We start from the raw sequence: 18,099 nt of genomic DNA on the forward strand, positions 1-18,099 counted from the left end.
CAGGAGGGTGTCTGGGCCGGGGGCGTCTGCCCTTCGGCGCCTCGGCCTTGACCGGCTCGTGGTGCAGCTGCGTGAAGATGTCGTCCAGCAGCCGGAGAAAGACCACCGTTTCCTCAGACGCCACCAGCCGCTCGTTGTTCAGTTCGGTTTGGACATAGCCGAGGATGGTGCTGATGGCTTCCTCGATGTAGCCCACCAGCGAGGACTGGGCAAAGATGCTGGAGATCAAACTCTGTATTTCCTCCTTCACCAGGAAGTTGGCCCCGTTGGGCTCGGGGCCCCCTTTCTTGGCGTCGGCTCTCTGCAGGGATGTGCCCACGGGGCCGGGCATGCGCTGCTGAGAGGGGGGCTTCGCCATGGACGCCAGGTGGGGAGGCTCGTCCTGCTTACCCGACGCCAGAGCCATCAGCTTCTGCAGGATGGCCTGCACCATGTCCTCGGCCACGTCGCACATGGGCTCCCCGGGGTGCGGCAGGGAGGCCGACGGGGGTCTCCCGCTCGGCGGGAGGGGGCCTTCTCCGATGGGCAGGAAGCTGGGCATCATGTCAACCGGCCAATCTTCCTGCGAAAACATCTCCACGCACCTTTTCTCGACGGCGGACTGGAGCGTCTCGAGCATGTTTTCCACGATCTCGGAAGCCACGGAGCTGATGTCCACGTTGGAGAGAACGTCTAGTTCGGGCTCACTCGGTTCAACGAAAACCTCGGCGGTGACGGAAGAAATGGCGGGAACGGCCTGCGTTAGGTCGGACATGATTTCCTGGAAGATGCTCTCTAAAATCAGCTCCGTTTCCCCTTTCAGGTGGCATTTAAAGTTCACAAAGATCTTCTCCAAGTTCTTGATTTCAGCTTTGGCTTTTCGCTTCGGAAGCAGTGGGCCCTCCAGGCCGTCCGTCTCCGTGGTGGCATCCTTGGACTTCTGGGCGCCTCCCTCAAAAAAGGCCAGGAGGTGGCTGTCAGACTTGCAGCTTCTGAGCTTGGGGTGGGCATAGACCCCGGTGGCCGTCTTATACGTGAGGGTCGTGGTCACGGGTGGGCCGTCCGTGCTGTAGGTCTTCTCGACCACCGTTCTCTCCACGTGGGCAGAAGGCGGGCCTTCCTCGTGGTAGGTCTTCTCGACCACCGTCCGCTCTATGTGGGCGGAAGGGGGGCCTTCCGTGTGGTAGGTCTTCTCGACCACCGTCCGCTCCACGTGGGCAGAGAGCGGCTCCAGCGGCGTGGGCGGGTGCCGGACCGCGATATCCACGGCGAAGGCACGGGGCTCCCCGGGGAAGGTCTTGGTGGTGGCCGTCGTGTAGCTGCCATAGGCGAAGCCCTCGCTGCAGGTGCTGCAGAAGCTGGAGCTCTCCGAAGACAGGGAGGACTCCGCGCCCCTGGAGTACGCCTGGCTTTGCAGCCTCTCCTCGTACCTGGTGATGGCTGGGTACAGGATGCTGGTCACTGTGGCCACCACCCAGGCCATTATGTTCTGAAGTATACTGTTCAGCTCGTCAGAAGTCACCTGGGAGGGAGCAGGCAGGAAGGAAAGGAAAATCATGGAGCCACCCTCTCTCTTCTGGGAGAGAGGGTAGCGTTTACCTGTTTTTATAACAAGCCCTGCATCGCTGCATGTCATCGTGGTCATAAAGAGAATAGGTACAGAATCTATTGAGACCTTCTGATTAATTTCAAGTTGGTTTCATCTGTTCTACCATAAAATATTTTTATAGATGTTTCCATTTGATTCACATTTCTGCTGAATTCTCCCTGACCCCAACATTTTATTTTGCTGGGATAGATGACTTTTTGATTAAAAAGAAAGGAAGAAAGAAAGAAAGTCACCAAATTGCTCTCTAGAATCCTAACATGCAAGTATTTCAGCAAGAAGCATCATCATGTCTATGACCCAGCAGATTTCTAAAAAGACACCAGATTATTTCTAACAAAGTATTTTCAAAACTGATGTTGTCAAAACACGTGGGTGCCTGTAGAAGCACCTGCCTAGCTAACATGTGAGGATGGGAGACATTTTGTCTCTCTGCCCCATTCCTTGATGCAGGGATGAGCCTGTGATCTGTGAGTGATGACAGCTCGTTGTCAAGGGTTATTTGGTAGAAAACCTAGAGTTAATGCTTTGTGGAGATTGAATGCCTTTGTACCCAACAAGAGAGTATCAGTGCAGTGTGTCTTGGGTAGGAAGGCTGAGAAAAGATGATGCAATGGAGGCACCATTAGCTTAGAAAACAAGGGCCGAGCTAGAACTGGGTCTTTAAGAGGCAGGAGGGCTGAGCCAGGGTCGGGAGTTGGAGAACTTCTCCCTTTGAGCTGGACATATAAACCAAAGGATGGCCATTTCCTCAGAGGTCAGGACCAAGAGTAGAAGCAGAACACTCTACGTACCTCTGATGACTGAGAATCTCCTTTGGGCTTTTGCAAAATCTCGATTTGTTGCCTGTCGTAAGCTAGTAGACTGTTTTTAAATTGTTATTACTTTTAAGACATAAAGGCTGCAAACAGGAATTGGCAGCAGAGCATGCAAGGCTTTGCATAGGTACAAGGTGAACAACAGGATTCTTGTCATGAGGCTGTTCACATCCCCAACATTGCCTGACGTTAGCGTGGCATTCTCCACGTTTCAGGCCAACATTCAACGAAAAGGTAACACGTACGTAGCATACTCTCTCCTGATGCATTTGAGAGTGTTTGGAGGCACCCCAGGGACAGCCATTTTTTTCCTGCTCTAATCATTTTAATTTCCTAGAGATAACTTTTTCACTGATTGTACAACATCTGTTGGATGACAGCATATGTTGCCTAATACTTGTCTCATATAATCGTATCCTAAATCAACTACATTAAGAATAAAATCTAAATTTTCACAGAGGAAGTAATTGTCCTAATCCACTAACACATACAAACTAAGACATTCAATAAACGAGTATATTGTGTTTCTTATAATCAGAGGTAATAGGCCACAGATCTGCAGTGTCATTCTTTGGCTAGGTGGGAGGAAGTGTTTCCAACCTTGAGATGCGAAAAAGAGATATTTCTAAAGTTTTCTATGTAGTGAACTATGGAAAATAGAATCTAGTTTTCAGTTGCATTCTATCCCATTATGATATTAAACTGAGAAATATTCCCTGGAATCAAAGCTTTTGTATTTGCTCCACTTACTGTGAACTGAGCAGGTGTCCATGCGGTAAAAGCATGCCAGAGTACGTGTTGTCCTCCAACCCCTTGTTCTTTCCTACCTGGTTGTGACTTATAAACCTACCCTCCTATCTGTCTGCTGCACGTCTCAGTTGATGGGTGACCAGGTGCCTTTTTATGTGACTTTCATGGGTGACGAGCCCTCTTCCTATGAAAATGGCGAGGGACAGACCCAGGCTTCCCAGCCTGTCAGTCAAGTCTGTACTAATGGTTTCCCATGGGAGGGTGGGTGTGTGTGTCTGATGATGTCCTTATAATGGGCAGGTCCCTTAACGCCCCTGTCCCTTCTATCCCCATGAGACCCCTTCCTGCAAGGCCAGCATCCCCTTTGGTAAGAACTCTAGACCCCTACAAAATCCAAGAATTAACCAAAAGGAAACATTAAAGAAGAAAATAAGGGCAAAGAGAGAGACTGATAGCCAGAGAGGATTACTCATTATTTGGTTCACAGCTCTTTTCCTATTATGACACGGTAGAAAGTATTATTAATATGCTACTTTATCAATGGATTTTATGATACGTACTTTTTTTTGTAGGTAATTCTGTTGCCTGTAAAGTCAAGAAAGGGGATCATTGAGTTATTACTTAAGGCCAAAAATCTATGGAAACTTTTCTCAAATTTCTGATCATTTCTGACCAGTGTCTCCCCTTTATATCTGAGAGTTTTTCTACAGAAACTCAAAAGGAAGAATAAACTTTACTTTTGTCAACCCACCTCCAAGACCCACCCATTTCTCCTCCTCCTCCTGTACTGACCCACATGCTTTATTACTCAGAGGAGTGATAGAACATACCTGTATAAACTGCATAAAACACACATCTGCCTGAAAATCCCACAGGGAGAGTGTGGGGCCGCGGAGAGGAGAGGCAGGTGGGGAAGGAAGAACATCCCCCTTTGTCTACTTCAGCATTTGAGCTTAGTGCTGAGCGGGACCCAAAGACGGAACCCTTCACTACATCCTGGTGGCACACCACCGTTCACTGTGGACTAGGACTTGTGTAATTATGAAAATGTTAATTTACAATGACACATGAATGTCCTTAGATACTTACATGTTTGAGAAAAATTGTGGAGGGAAAGTATTTGGGACTGGGTCAGGATCCTGTAGTCCTGTTTATCAGAAAAAGAAAAATTATAGTCGGTCCCCTTCCCTAGCAACTTATACAACTGCCATTCCTCCCCTGCAGTGGGTGCCTATTCTCTGTTGTCCCCGCCTAGTTTTAAAGTCTGCAGAACCTCACTGTCATGAAGCGCCAACCCTCCTTTAGCAAGGCATAACACGCACCCCGCACTCTGCTGTTCTGACCTCCCTGGCCTTTCAGGTATAGACTGTGGTCCAAACACACAGAAACACTTATAACTCCCTCACGGACCCCGTCTCCGTGCCTCCGAGTCCTTGTTGTGCTGCGTCCTTTGTCGGGAGGACCCTCTGCCTTCCTGTCACGTGTCTCTCAGGTCTCATTCAGCCTGCGTTAGCCCCCCGGGAAGCCTTGCTCACCACCTTCGGAGTCAGTAAATCTCCGGCTGTTTCTCTACTTGCCCTGATGTGTGTGCACACGCACTGTCTTTACCGCACTTATTGTATTGTGCGCGCCGTTATCGGCAGGCCTGTCCCCCCACTTCACGGGCACAGCCCTGGGTGAGAACCCTGGGTTTTCTTCATTCAGCCCCAGACCCAGCACGAATTGGAGCCCAGTAAGTGTTGGCGGAAAGGATGAGTGAAAAGACTGCGTGTTTACCCAGTGGCTGGGCTGGTGTTTACCTGCGTCGTAGCCATAGCTCGGTCTCCTGTTTTGTCTTTTATTCCAAGAAGCGTTGACGTCCTTCTGTGTAACACAAGCAACGAAACAAACAGATTCCCTCAGAGGGTTCCCCGGGATCAGAGCTTCAGCTCCATCTACACACTGCCCTGCAGAAATCTAAGATTTGGAGGACATCCCTTACATGTCAGTTTTTAAGATGCCTGTCCATGGTGTGCTGTTTCGATCACATCTGTCACTTACAGAATTTGAAGCAGCACAGTTGCATCATAGGAGGGCCACAAGAGCACTCACCCACTTGGGGACCTGTTCAGCCACTGGGACTCAGAATGTGTTTGTACTCACATCTAAGATTTATGACAAAAAGACCCCCTGTAGGACCAGTCGGGGGAAGGCATGGGCGGGTGTGGGGAACTCCACGCACAGTGGCCCTCGTGCTCGCTCTCCTGCTGGAGGACCTGGCTTGAACCTGTTCTCTTCTCCGGCAACGAAAAACGCCGAACGGAGTCAGTGTTCCGGGGGGTCCATGAGAAATTCAGCGCTCAAGGCTCCTATTGAAGACCCCCTGCCTTCGTGCAGAGCAAATTCCCACTTCCCCGAAGGCAGTCAGGTGCTCAGCAAAAATGCCATTCTTTCCAGAGGCGAGACCTTCCCAGTGCCGCCCTCGCCAGGAGGAAACACTGTGTAGGGCAGGTATGCTAGAAAGCCCGTTCCCCAGCACCCGCCCGAGCTCCCCTCTGCATGGTCCCTTTGGGAACGACATGCTTTTAACCAAGGATGGTCTTAAAATGGTACCTCATTCATTACGTTTGTACGTGCGGCAAAAGAAATGTTGTATTCGTCAACTTTTGTAGGCCCCAAATAAGACTGTGAGGATTTGTGAACATTTCTTGTGGGTGAATTCTGAGCGGAAAGAAGAGTGCCTGGAGCTGAGGTGTACGCGGCACCTAGGAAGAAAAAGCGATGCTTTTACACAGAGCAGGTCAGACTGCTGGAACAGGGGCGAGAGTACCGTGTTAATCCTCACCTGAGGGTATTTTCCCGCTGGTTTTTAGAGAGAGTGGAAGGCAAGAGCCAGAGCGAGAGCAACATCCATGTGAGAGAGGCATATCCATTGGTGACCCCCCACATTTGCCATCCCCACCGAGGTATGTGCCCTTGACCGGAATTGAACCCCTGCTGGCCAACACTCTATCCACTAATCCAGTGGTCAGCAATCTGCGGCTCGTCAGCCACATGCGGCTCTTTGGCTCCTTGAGTGTGGCTCTTCCACAAAATACCACGTGCGGGCGCGCACGTACAGTGCGATTGAAACTTCGTGGCCCATGCGCAGAAGTCGGTATTTTGTGGAAGGGCCACACTCAAGGGGCCAAAGAGCCGCACGTGGCTCGAGAGCCGCAGTTTGCCAACCACTAGGCCTGGGTGAATATTAATGAGTAGAATTGATCCAGTGTTCTCCCTGCTGAGCTATCACAGTCACTGGATTACCATATGGGGGATTTGTCTGAGTTAAGGAAGTATCTAAAATGATAGCATGGAAAATAAAATAAAATAAAATAGAATACAATGAAATGATAGCATGGCCTTATTTGATGACCACTGACTACAGATTTCCAGTGGTTCACCATCGGTTCCAAGGAAAAGTCTCAAATGCTTAACTTCTGTTCCTAATTTATTTAATATTATGACCAGCTTAATCCCTATAACTAACCACAGACCATGGCCTGGAACACTTTTCACTTCATTCAGTCTGCAATGAAAAACTTCTAACAACTTGAATGACCAAAGCTGTTGGGTTTTTGTTGTTGTTGTTCGTGTGTTTTTTCAAAAATACATTTTCATTGATTTCAGAGAGGAAGGGAGAGGGAGAGAGAGATAGAAACATCCATGATGAGAGAGAATCATGGATCAGCTGTCTCCTGCATGCCCCACACTGGGCATGTGCCCTGACTCGGAATCAAACCATGACCTCCTGGTTCATAGGTTGACACTCAACCACTGAGCCACGCCAGCTGGGCCCAAGGCTGCTTTCTTAGGAAGAACGCTTTCACAGCAAATGCATGGTGCATGAAGAGGAGGAGGAAGAGTGGGAGGAAGGGGACTAACATTGGGCAGGAGCTGTAAGAATGGAGCAGAGGAGAGGGCCAGGGAAATAAAGAGGGCAGATTGGACAGAAAGAGACAACTTTGGGATGCAAACTACAAGAAAGAGGAAGAGTCCAAGATAACTCGGTTTTGTTCCTGGGTGAAACTGGGTCAGGAAGACGATGCATTTGACTGTATTGAATTTGAGGTCATCATTGGCCACTGGATGGAGATGTGTGATATTTTCTGCTTGTATATTTAGATATGTCTAAGGAAGGAACTTTTTAGGGACTTCCAGAAATCTAACAAGACACATAAAAACTTATTATTATTATTTTTTTTGCCCTAGCTGGTTTGGCTCAGTGGAGAGAGCATCGGCCTCTGGACTGAAGGGTCCCAGCTTCGATTCTGGTCAAGGGCACATGCCCAGTAGGGGGCGTGCAGGAGGCAGCTAATCAATGAATCTCTCTCATCATTGATGTTTCTATCTCTCTCTCTCTACCTTCCCTTCCTCTCTGAAATCAATAAAAATATAATAAAAAATAAAATTAAAAAAAGAGGTTAAACCGCTTTCTCATTTTTACTTTTTAAGCCATCCTTGAATGTCATATCCTCAAGCCTCGTATCAGTTTTTGGTTTGAAAGCTCCCAGTTCATGAACTGTTCTTATATGCACAATAAACTCCTACTAAATACAATTTTACTGACCTTGTTTTGATTTTTGCTGTTTCTGGATCTGACAATGTCAAGACAAAATCCCTCATGGCCTCTAATGTGCGGAGAAGGCAAGACCAAGGAGAGGAAAGAGAGGCAGGGATGAAAGTGAATATGAGAGGAATGAAGACAAACGGTCCCTCCTTCCCTCTTGTTCGGGTAAGGTTGGCTAAAATGGGACCCCTGAGTCTGCAGGCCGACGCTCTATCCACTGAGCCAAACCGGTTAGGGCCTAATTATTTCTTTAATGTACATTCCACTCCGATTTCATGGGAAATCGGAGGTGCTGTCTGGCAGGGGTTGCTGGCACTGCTTCCTGGGGACACATTACTGTAACCTGCTGAGCCATAAAGTGTCAGTAACTTACTCTGCCTGTCACGACACACAGCCATACCGGGACCCTCATTTCCACACTTGGCCAATTTCAAAAGCCACACTCACAAAGCAATCACCCAGGTACTTGGGCTAATTATAACATCTATAATCATCAACAATCTTACACCATGCTTTATTTTCTAAGATAACCACCATTTTTATAATCAGGTGAAACAAATAGCTTGAAAAACTATGATGAAACCATGATCATATTCTTAATAAACAACAAGACAGTTATATATTTTTTTCATTTTCTTACCTTTGCCATTGGTAGTACTTGATTTTCTAGTTATCAATCCATCTTTCTATGTGGTACAACATTAAAGAGAAAAAAACATTTATTGGTGACTATACTGGAAAAGATTTTGCCTTCTATGAACCAAATACAGATTTGTTTTCACCCCTTTATCTCCTAATTCTCTCATGAAAATTGTTTCAGGAACAATAGGTCTTACCAACTTTCTCGGACACCTTTCTGGGGAATCTCAAATCTAACTATTTTGAAATTGAGTTCGGCATATAGCAATGTACAAATTTGTTCCTCTTCTAATATCCCATGTTTTGTTTAAAGCATGGAGTCCATTCAATGGTCGGTTCTAAAAGTTTAGAGTCACTCAGTTTATTTCAGGGAAAGATAATCCAATCTGCTCTAACCTAATCTAATGCTTAATGAACACATTGCTTAGAATCAAAATAAAATTCATCATCCCAAAATCTCATTTTATTGTAAAAACATTTTACTGTGTCTCTCTGGCCTGCTAGACAAGGAGTTCTCAAGTGCTTGTCTCGCTTATCTTTGTATCCTGTGTGACCCCATTCTCTCATTCTCCCTTCCCTCTGGCTTAGCACAGAGCTTTGCCAACAGTAGATGCTCAGTAAATATTAGCTATGATTATAATTGCTAAATGTTTGATTAGGTTAGTTTCTCCTAAATTATAGAATGAGTTTACACAAAGGTAACTCAGCAGTGTCAAGGAAAAGGGTCAGATCTCAAGAACAGACCCTAATATTCCTAAATAGTCAGTGCCCTGCTAGTAGTGAAAGAGATAGTTCATAGAGGTGAAAGTTCGCTAGGTAAATTAATGTTCACCATACAGAAGTTCGGGACATCATTTCATACCTTTTGTTCAGTACTGTTATCGCGAAACATAGCTGGATTTGATGAGTTTCTGGTAACATTCTTGGATGTACTTGGAGATTGAAGATCACCTATTGTCTGTTCTAAACATAAATGAAAGAAAAAAAAAACACTAGGTTGTTCTTTTTTTTAAAAAACACACACACAACACAACAAAACCCAACAACTTATTGAAGTATGACTGAAGTATAAAAAACTGTACTTATTTAAATTAAATGATTTTATCAATTTTAAAATGTCTATAGCTGTGAAACCATCACTGAAATCAAAATAACACTCCCAATACCCTCAAAAGATTTCACCCACATTTGTAGCCCATCCATCTTGCTCTTACCATCCCTGAACACTACTGCTCTGTGCCTCTCACACAATGTTATTTCACTTTTCTAGAATTTTACATGAATGGAATCCTAGAGGATGTACTCTTATTTTTTGCCTGGCTTCTTTCACTTAACACAATGTCACATATATTAAAATTTGTTCCTTTTTCTGTGTGTGTGTGTGTGTATGTGTGTGTGTAACTTTTAAGAAATGCCAAAGTGTTTTCCAAAGTGGTTTTACCATTTTACATACCATGTACCCGTGCAGCAGCATTTTCCCTCTCATTGATGTTCCTCTTTCTCTCCCCCTCTCTCTTCCTCTCCGAAATCAATAAAAATATATTTTTTTAAAAAAAGAATGGCTCCCATGCCACACTTCTTAGAGCAGAGACTAGATAGATCAACCCCCACCCCGTGCCCGATAGGTACCACTGCACTTTCAGAATTCATCTTTTCGTGGAAAATGCCTCACAACTAGACTTAAATTTATAGGTCCAATCCCCCGACAGTTGTCCCAGCTAGACTGGCAGCCTGGTGAGGCTGAAAACAAGATTTTCCATCTAGCATCTTTTTGTTCAATACCACTGAGTTTGTTTTTATAAATATCAGTAAGACCAGCCTGGGCTGCATTGAACCCCTGAGTTTGAGAAGGTCACTGTGGGTGAGATAATTGCTTTAGACATTGAGAATTTAGGTTCAGGGTCTACATTTTAGTAGATGTGGGGCCGGTGGTGTCATCATTGTGTGTGTTGTAAGACCCCTTTGGTGTTTTATACAAAAGTCTTTTGAATTTAAAAGTGGGATCTGCCCTAGCTGGGTTGGCTCAGTGGATAGAGCGTCTACCTGTGGACTGAAGGGTCCCAGGTTCGATTCAGGTCAAGGGCACATGCCAGGGTTGCGGGCTCAATCCCCAGGAGGGAGTGTGCAGGAGGCAGCCCATCAATGATTCTCTCTCATTGTTGATGTTTCTCTCTCTCTCTCTCTCCCTCTTCCTTCCTCTCTGAAATCAATTAAAAATAATTTTAAAAAAATAAAAGTGGGATCCATGGAGCTTCAAGATGTATGACCTCGACCTCAGTGGTTCTGAGTGACACTAGGCTGCCCCCAAGGCAGCCCTGTCTCTTGCCAGGTTTCTGAATCCTGATGAGACTCAGGGAGGAAAGAGTTTGGATTTTATTCTTTAGATGCTAACTGATAAGCACACAGGGACTTAGAACTGTCACATGTTACTTTCCCCTGGAAATTTAATTGTGGGAGGAGATCAATGTTCTATTTTGAACAGTCTTGTACTTTTGATTGTGTAACATTTGGAGCAGTGGTCGCCAACTGGTAGTCCGTGAGGTCCCAAAGGTTGGCAACAGCTGATTTGGAGGATGTTGATGCTGCCTGCTGGGTTCGGGTGAGCTCTGACAGACACGTGACATAGTACGGTATCAGATAAATAACTTCACGGTGGCTTTGCAATGACTCACTTCAGAGTTTCCTAAATCGTTTTGAGTATTATAAAATTATTTTGCAATTTGTTATGTTTCCTGTACTGTTTGTTTAATGGCGCTGAACCTTCACTGAATTTTTCTAAAATGATGCTATCGTGTTAAGTTTGAAACACTAAATCAGTACTTAGAGATCAAATTCTGGTAAGAAACCCTCTCAACCAGTCATTGGACAACAGAGAATAGAGGATGTATCTGCACTGAAGCAAACGGGGCATCTAAAGCCAGCCTTTTCCCAAATTACTCTTTAGTATTTCTTATCTCACTAATCAATTACCGTAGCCTCCTTTATTTGGTTTTTGGTCGCCAACAGTGTAAATTGTCTTTATGTCTTCAGAAGCCTTCTTTTTCCTCATTGGAATATAAGCTTAAAGAAATGTAAGAAAACACTTATTTTTAATAATGGTGATGACAGAATTACCCAACATAGAACCCCTTTTCCTGGCCCGAGGAATTAAATTCTATGCTAATTGCCAGTGGGCCAGTGGGGAGGCAATGAGGAGCTGGGGAGATGTGAAAGGAAGACAGACAACAGCTCTTGAAAAAGTATCCCTTCTGATCAAACGAGGGACAGAGCCCATGGACCCAGACAATAGGGTGGTGAAGACCTGGGGGGTGGGTACGGGGCTGGTGGAGGCAGGCAAATGGGAAACATCTATAATAATTTCAACAATAATATGTGTGTGTGTGTGTGTGTGTCTCTGTGTGTCTCTGTGTGTCTCTGTGTGTCTCTGTGTGTCTCTGTGTGTCTCTGTGTGTCTCTGTGTGTCTCTGTGTGTCTCTGTGTGTCTCTGTGTGTCTCTGTGTGTCTCTGTGTGTCTCTGTGTGTCTCTGTGTGTCTCTGTGTGTCTCTGTGTGTCTCTGTGTGTCTCTGTGTGTCTCTGTGTGTCTCTGTGTGTCTCTGTGTGTGTGTCTGTGTGTGTGTATACATATATATATACACATGTATACACACACACACACACATATATATAATAAAAAAGACGTGATATATATAAAATATGGACTATTATTTAGCCATAAAAAAGAATGAAATCTTGCTACTTGCAACCACATGGATGGACCTTGAGGGCATTACTCTATGTAAGACAAGACAGAGAAAGGCAAATATCAGATCATCTCTCTTCTGTGTGCGATCTAAAAGTAAGTGAATAAGCCAAGTTCATAGATACAGAGAACAGGTTGGTGGTTGCCAGAGGCAGGAGTGGGGGGAGGGAGATCTGCATGAATTATTTTTTTTTTTAGTTTAAATAAAAAATAAATAAATGAGAGCCAGTGTTTTCTCCTGGCCGAGAGGAGAGGCTACCCCAGCTCGAGTGGACAGTGTAGTTTCCTCTCTGAGACAGGCCCACAGCCCAGCATAGGCAGCCACATCCATACTGACCCCTGGTTTGTGACAGAGAAGATTCTACTAGCTCCCGGTCCTCACCATGCAAGGGGGGGGGGTCCTCACGGTGCGCTCAGGGGGTTTGTTAGAGAGATGACAGCAGAGCCATCCGTCCCCACCGGAGCAAATTCCCTCAATAGGCCCTTCCTGCCCTCTCTCTGTGCCCCTGGAGCCGTGTGCTTGGTGGGGGACGACATCACTACCGAGCTGTGCTTTCATGGCATCTGAGAAACATGTTGCCTCCATAGCATACGTTCACCTCTAACCTACTTCTTCACAAAAGGGGGATTTGAGGTAACAAGGGTTTAAAATGCCCACTTGAAACTCCTTTTCCTACTAAGTGAGAAAGTTCCCAGTTGATGAGAAAGGAATATGTATAGTTACTGAAGTGATTTCTGAAGTGGGTCATTGCTGTCATTATCCCAATGAGCTGAAGCGATCGAATTAGCTCATTCAGCAAACATACATGTAGTCTATACGTACATACATGCATAGAGTGCTAGGTGCCCGAGAAACACCGAGGTTGCAATGTGAGAGCTGGTGAAGGTGGCTGGGAGTCTGTAACACGTGGGTTAAGAATGGCACAAAGCAGCCCTGGCTCGTGTGGCTTGGTGGGTTGGACCATCGTTCTGTGCACCAAAAGATGCTGGGTTGGGTTCCCGGTCAGGACACATGCCCAGGTTGTGGGTTCGATTCCCAGTCGGGCATTGTATGGGAAGCACCCGATTGATCTTTCTTACATCGATGTTTCTCTTTCCCTTACTCCCTCCCTCTCTCTCCCTCCCTCCTCCCTCCTTCTCTCCCTTTCTTCCTCTTTCTAGGATGAATTAAAAAATAAAATAACAATGCGGCTTGAATGCATCAAAAAGGAAAAAGAATGACCCCGGGTACTACAGGGACTCCAAGGAGAGGGACGCTCCAACTGGGTCTATTCAGGACGGCTTTCTGGAGCTGACTTCACGGCCGGGGTTGGAGAGCTGGTCAGTGAGCGTGCAGACCAGGCTGAGGAGACTGGGAAGGAAAGGCCTGGAAATACGGAAGGTGATGTGTGTTTTAGGAGCGGCCGTTCATCTCATTTGATTGGACAATGAACTGACTTGAGTGCTTACTGTGGGCCAGAACTTTTAAACACGAGTATGCGCTTTGTCTCCACATGATGGCACTGAGGCTCAGAGGAGTTAAGTGACCTTCCCAGCTATTTGCCTGGTAGGGACGCTGTACAGCGGGGCGTGGACTCTCGCATCTGGCTCAAGAGCCTGGACATGTTAGCGACTAGATCGCAGCTGCCTTCAAGGAGACACAGGAAATGGCAGTGAGGCTCAGAGGAGTTAAGTGACCTTCCAGCTATTTGCATGGTAGGGACGCGGTATAGCGAGGCGTGGACTCTCGCATCTGGCTCAAGAGCCTGGACATGTTAGCGACTAGATCGCAGCTGCCTTCAAGGAGACACAGGAAATACAGTGAAACATCAGACTTGGTGAGGACTCTAGACGGCGATCAATGAGATGACCAGCAGCCTACGAAGGCAGAGCTCCAGTTGAGAGGTCCTGGGCTCCTTAAGTTGTGGGGCCAGGAACAGAAACAATCAGGAGAGTTGAAAGCATTGTTAGGTCGTCGTTTAAAATGGGTTTGAAGTGGGTTACATGGAGAGCCGGTGGAGACCAGTTAGGGGCTTACGGGGGTGACACAGGTAGGCTCTCACCTGGACACAGGACCAGGGGGCAGAGGCTGGCTGGCTGGGATGCTGTGCTGATGGCTGCATGGGGGGTGACCGTGTGTTCCCGATACTACAGAGTCACAGATCATTAAAATGAGTCTACATCTTTGTGTTCTGGCCATGAAATATTCATGTTATGAATTAAATTGATGTGATAAAGTCCCCAATAGTTTTATAACGTTATCTATGAAAGGAATCCAGTAGAGATCGGGCCTGGCCAAGTCGTGGCCTGATGTTCCTTCCTTAAACTTTCTCCATGTCCTTTTTCCCTCCCATTCCCTCGCTCCCCTTCCCTCTCTAAGTCCTCAGCCCCACTCCTTCCCTTGCTCTGTCTCAGGTACTGACTGCTGTTCTTTCTGGCGACATCACAGAAAACTCGGTCGGCATATCCTGGCCGTTATCTTTCACGCAACTTTTTTAGGTGTCAGCAGCGGTTCTCAACCTGTGGGTCGCGACCCCTTTGGGGGTCGAACAACCCTTTCACAGGGGTCGCCTAAGGCCATCCTGCATATCAGATATTTACATTATGATTCATAACAGTAGCAACATTACAGTTATGAAGTAGCAACGAAAATAATTTTATGGTTGGGGGTCACCACAACATGAGGAACTGTATTAAAGGGTCGTGGCATTAGGAAGGTTGAGAACCACTGTGAAATACGGAAGGTGATGTGTGTTTTAGGAGCGGCCTTTCATCTCACTTGATTGGACAGTGAACTGACTTGAGTGCTTACTGTGGGCCAGAACTTTTAAACACGAGTATGCGCTTTGTCTCCACATGATGGCACTGAGGCTCAGAGGAGTTAAGTGACCTTCCCAGCTATTTGCCTGGTAGGGACGCTGTACAGCGGGGCGTGGACTCTCGCATCTGGCTCAAGAGCCTGGACATGTTAGCGACTAGATCGCAGCTGCCTTCAAGGAGACACAGGAAATACAGTGAAACATCAGACTTGGTGAGGACTCTAGACGGCGATCAATGAGATGACCGGCTGCCTACGAAGGCAGAGCTCCAGTTGAGAGGTCCTGGGCTCCTTAAGTTGTGGGGCCAGGAACAGAAACAATCAGGAGAGTTGAAAGCATCGTTAGGTCGTCGTTTAAAATGGGTTTGAAGTGGGTTACATGGAGAGCCGGTGGAGACCAGTTAGGGGCTTACGGGGGTGACACAGGTAGGCTCTCACCTGGACACAGGACCAGGGGGCAGAGGCTGGCTGGCTGGGATGCTGTGCTGATGGCTGCATGGGGGGTGACCGTGTGTTCCCGATACTACAGAGTCACAGATCATTAAAATGAGTCTACATCTTTGTGTTCTGGCCATGAAATATTCATGTTATGAATTAAATTGATGTGATAAAGTCCCCAATAGTTTTATAACGTTATCTATGAAAGGAATCCAGTCGTGGCCTGATGTTCCTGCCTTAAACTTTCTCCATGTCCTTTTCCCTCCCATTTACTCGCTCCCCTTCCCTCTCTAAGTCCGCAGCCCTCCTCCTTCCCTTGCTCTGTCTCCGGTACTGACTGCTGTTCTTTCTGGCTGGCAACATCGCAGAAAACTCGGTTGGCATATCCTGGCCTTTATCTTTCACGCAACTTTTTTAGGTGTCAGCAGCGGTTCTCAACCTGTGGGTCGCGATCCCTTTGGGGGTCGAACAACCCTTTCACAGGGGTCACCTAAGACCATCCTGCATATCAGATATTTACATTACGATTCATAACAGTAACAACATTATAGTTATGAAGTAGCAATGGAAATAATTTTATGGTTGGGGGTCACCACAACATGAGGAACTGTATTAAAGGGTCGTGGCATTAGGAAGGTTGAGAACCACTGTAGCAGCAAAGAAGACAGGACTTTACGTCTAGAGAAATTGGTTAGAATTGCAGCATAGGCAGCCTTGTCTACTGAACCACGTTGTAAGGTTATTTTGATGTGTTTTTACATACATGTCTACTCTTCACCTTGAACGGAATAGGGGAACGTCTAGAGCTGCGCCTGGTACAGAACAAGGAGAGCAAGCCCCGTTTTACAGAAGCATTTCCATCTACACACACAGCAACATGCTCTCCACAGAAGCACCTCTGCCGCGAGCGCTTACATTCAGAGCACGCGCCCTCCTGTCCTCTGTAATCTGGTGTGTTCTTCCCTGTGTCTTCTCTTCTGAGGCCATTTTGTTGCATTTTTTGTAAGTGATAAGCCATTTTCTTCTCTAAAAGAACTTGTTTCTGAAACGTTAAAGAAAATGCATCGGTTAGCATCACCTGGCCATTGAGAAGTGCAGAACACACACTAATGGTTCGAGGGCACCTGGGACACGAGCTTCATCCTGGCGGGTGGCCGGTCAGGTTGTTGGGGTGCTGCCAGGAGGGGAGCCAGGTGCGCTTCCACTTGTGCTCAGACGCGATGGGCACACACAGTTCACTCCCCGCAGGTGTTCGGGGACCTGGTCCCGAGTCCGGTCGGAAGGGGCTCTGCCTGCCTAGTGTCCTGGGAAGCTGAGGGCGTTTTAATCACCTTCCATCGGGGGGTTTCCAAGGGACTCACCCACCGTCACTCAGGCCGACCCGAGGGAAACATGATAGAACCGTGACATGCGACTTCCTTTTGTGAACCTCCAGGCTAAGAGTGGCCCTGGAGGTGCCAGAAAGGGGGTAGCTGCCCAGAGCGAGCCCCGCCCTCCTCAGGTGGTTCCCTAGCAGAGCACGGAGCAGCACCTGCATGTGGCCAGCGGCCCCGGACCACAGCCAGGACCGTCCGTAGGGTCCGGAGCACCGCACTCCGGGCCGCCTGTCCCGCCTGCCCCGCAGCCACTCTGGGGACTTGCACTCCCGGTGCGTTGGGTGGGGAAGCAGGACGAGGGGTAACTAGTCCCGGGTTAGACACGGTCTGGCTCCATCTAACACATTTTATAAAGCAAGACCACACTGATCAAAGGGTTTCTAAATAAATCATCTCCATCCAAGAAAAACAACAACAATTAATAGTATTTATAAGAAAAAGATTCAGCACCCCAAAAGTCAAGTTCATGGTATCGAGCATCCGCTCAAAGGCAGCTAAGCATACAAAGCAGAAGGGAAAAATGAGCCATAAGACAAGGAAATAAGTCAATCCCAGACGCTCACAGAAATACTGTGCGCGAGGCGTGCCTCTGGGAGGGCGTGTGCCACTAGTTCATGGCGTGGTGCTGGGATTGCCAATCCTTTCGCTCTCTCTTTTTTAAAACAGATTGAGACTCAAAATCTTAAAATATTACATCTGATTTAAAATTAAAAGCATTTACTCTGAAATTAACTCATGGGTGAAAATGGAGAACTTTCCCCAAGAAATTTTGATTCTAAGAAAAAATCAGTCCCATCACTTGTTTCCTGTAGGAATTTCAAGTGTGGTTCATGGTGTGGGACCGTCAAACCCTGGGGTGGTGCTTTCTGTACTGTAGTCAGAACCCAGTGTGGCCCAAGGTGGGAACCGTGTTCATCGCTCGGAGCTGCCGCCAACCCCATTCTGGGCGACACACTGCGGCGCACATGTCCCTCAGAGCTTACACTATCCCCCACCTGTACCCCTCAGAGGGGAACTCACACTATCCCTGGCCTGTACCCCGCAGAGGGGAGCCTACACTATCCCTGGCCTGTACCCCGATGTGGCAGAGGGGAGGCCACGTCTACCTTCCTGTCGCTCTCCTCCCGGTTCCGCCGCCGCTGCTCCTCTATTCGCGCTTCTCGCTTCACGTCTTCTACGATTCTCGTGAGCAGCAGCATCTCCTTTGTCTTCCATTCCTGGAGGCGCAGAGTTGCTGTTAGTGTGCATCCCAAGCCTTTGTCTCTTGTCCGCCACCACCCGGCAAATGCGACCAAGTCAGGGCCCCGAAAACAGGCTCCAGGCAGTGAGCGTGGGCACTGGCCCCAAAGGGGGCTCCTTCCTCCGGCC

At 47.3% G+C, this 18,099-nt stretch overlaps 1 protein-coding gene across 1 annotated transcript in view; it reads right to left on the bottom strand.

Moving 5' to 3' along the window:
- FSIP2 (fibrous sheath interacting protein 2) overlaps positions 1-18,099 on the bottom strand; it is a 54,999-nt gene that overhangs the window by 31,079 nt on the left and 5,821 nt on the right. Inside the window, exons 6-9 of the mRNA XM_005866133.1 lie at positions 16,271-16,397; positions 5,758-5,897; positions 1,124-1,501; positions 41-1,006 (exon numbers count right to left, since the gene is read on the bottom strand). Coding sequence (XP_005866195.1) covers positions 41-1,006; positions 1,124-1,501; positions 5,758-5,897; positions 16,271-16,397 — 1,611 coding nt within the window. The remainder of the gene's footprint in view (positions 1-40; positions 1,007-1,123; positions 1,502-5,757; positions 5,898-16,270; positions 16,398-18,099) is intronic.

Source organism: Myotis brandtii, unplaced genomic scaffold, assembly GCF_000412655.1.
Source record: "Myotis brandtii unplaced genomic scaffold, ASM41265v1 scaffold221, whole genome shotgun sequence".
Classification (NCBI taxonomy): domain Eukaryota; kingdom Metazoa; phylum Chordata; class Mammalia; order Chiroptera; family Vespertilionidae; genus Myotis; species Myotis brandtii.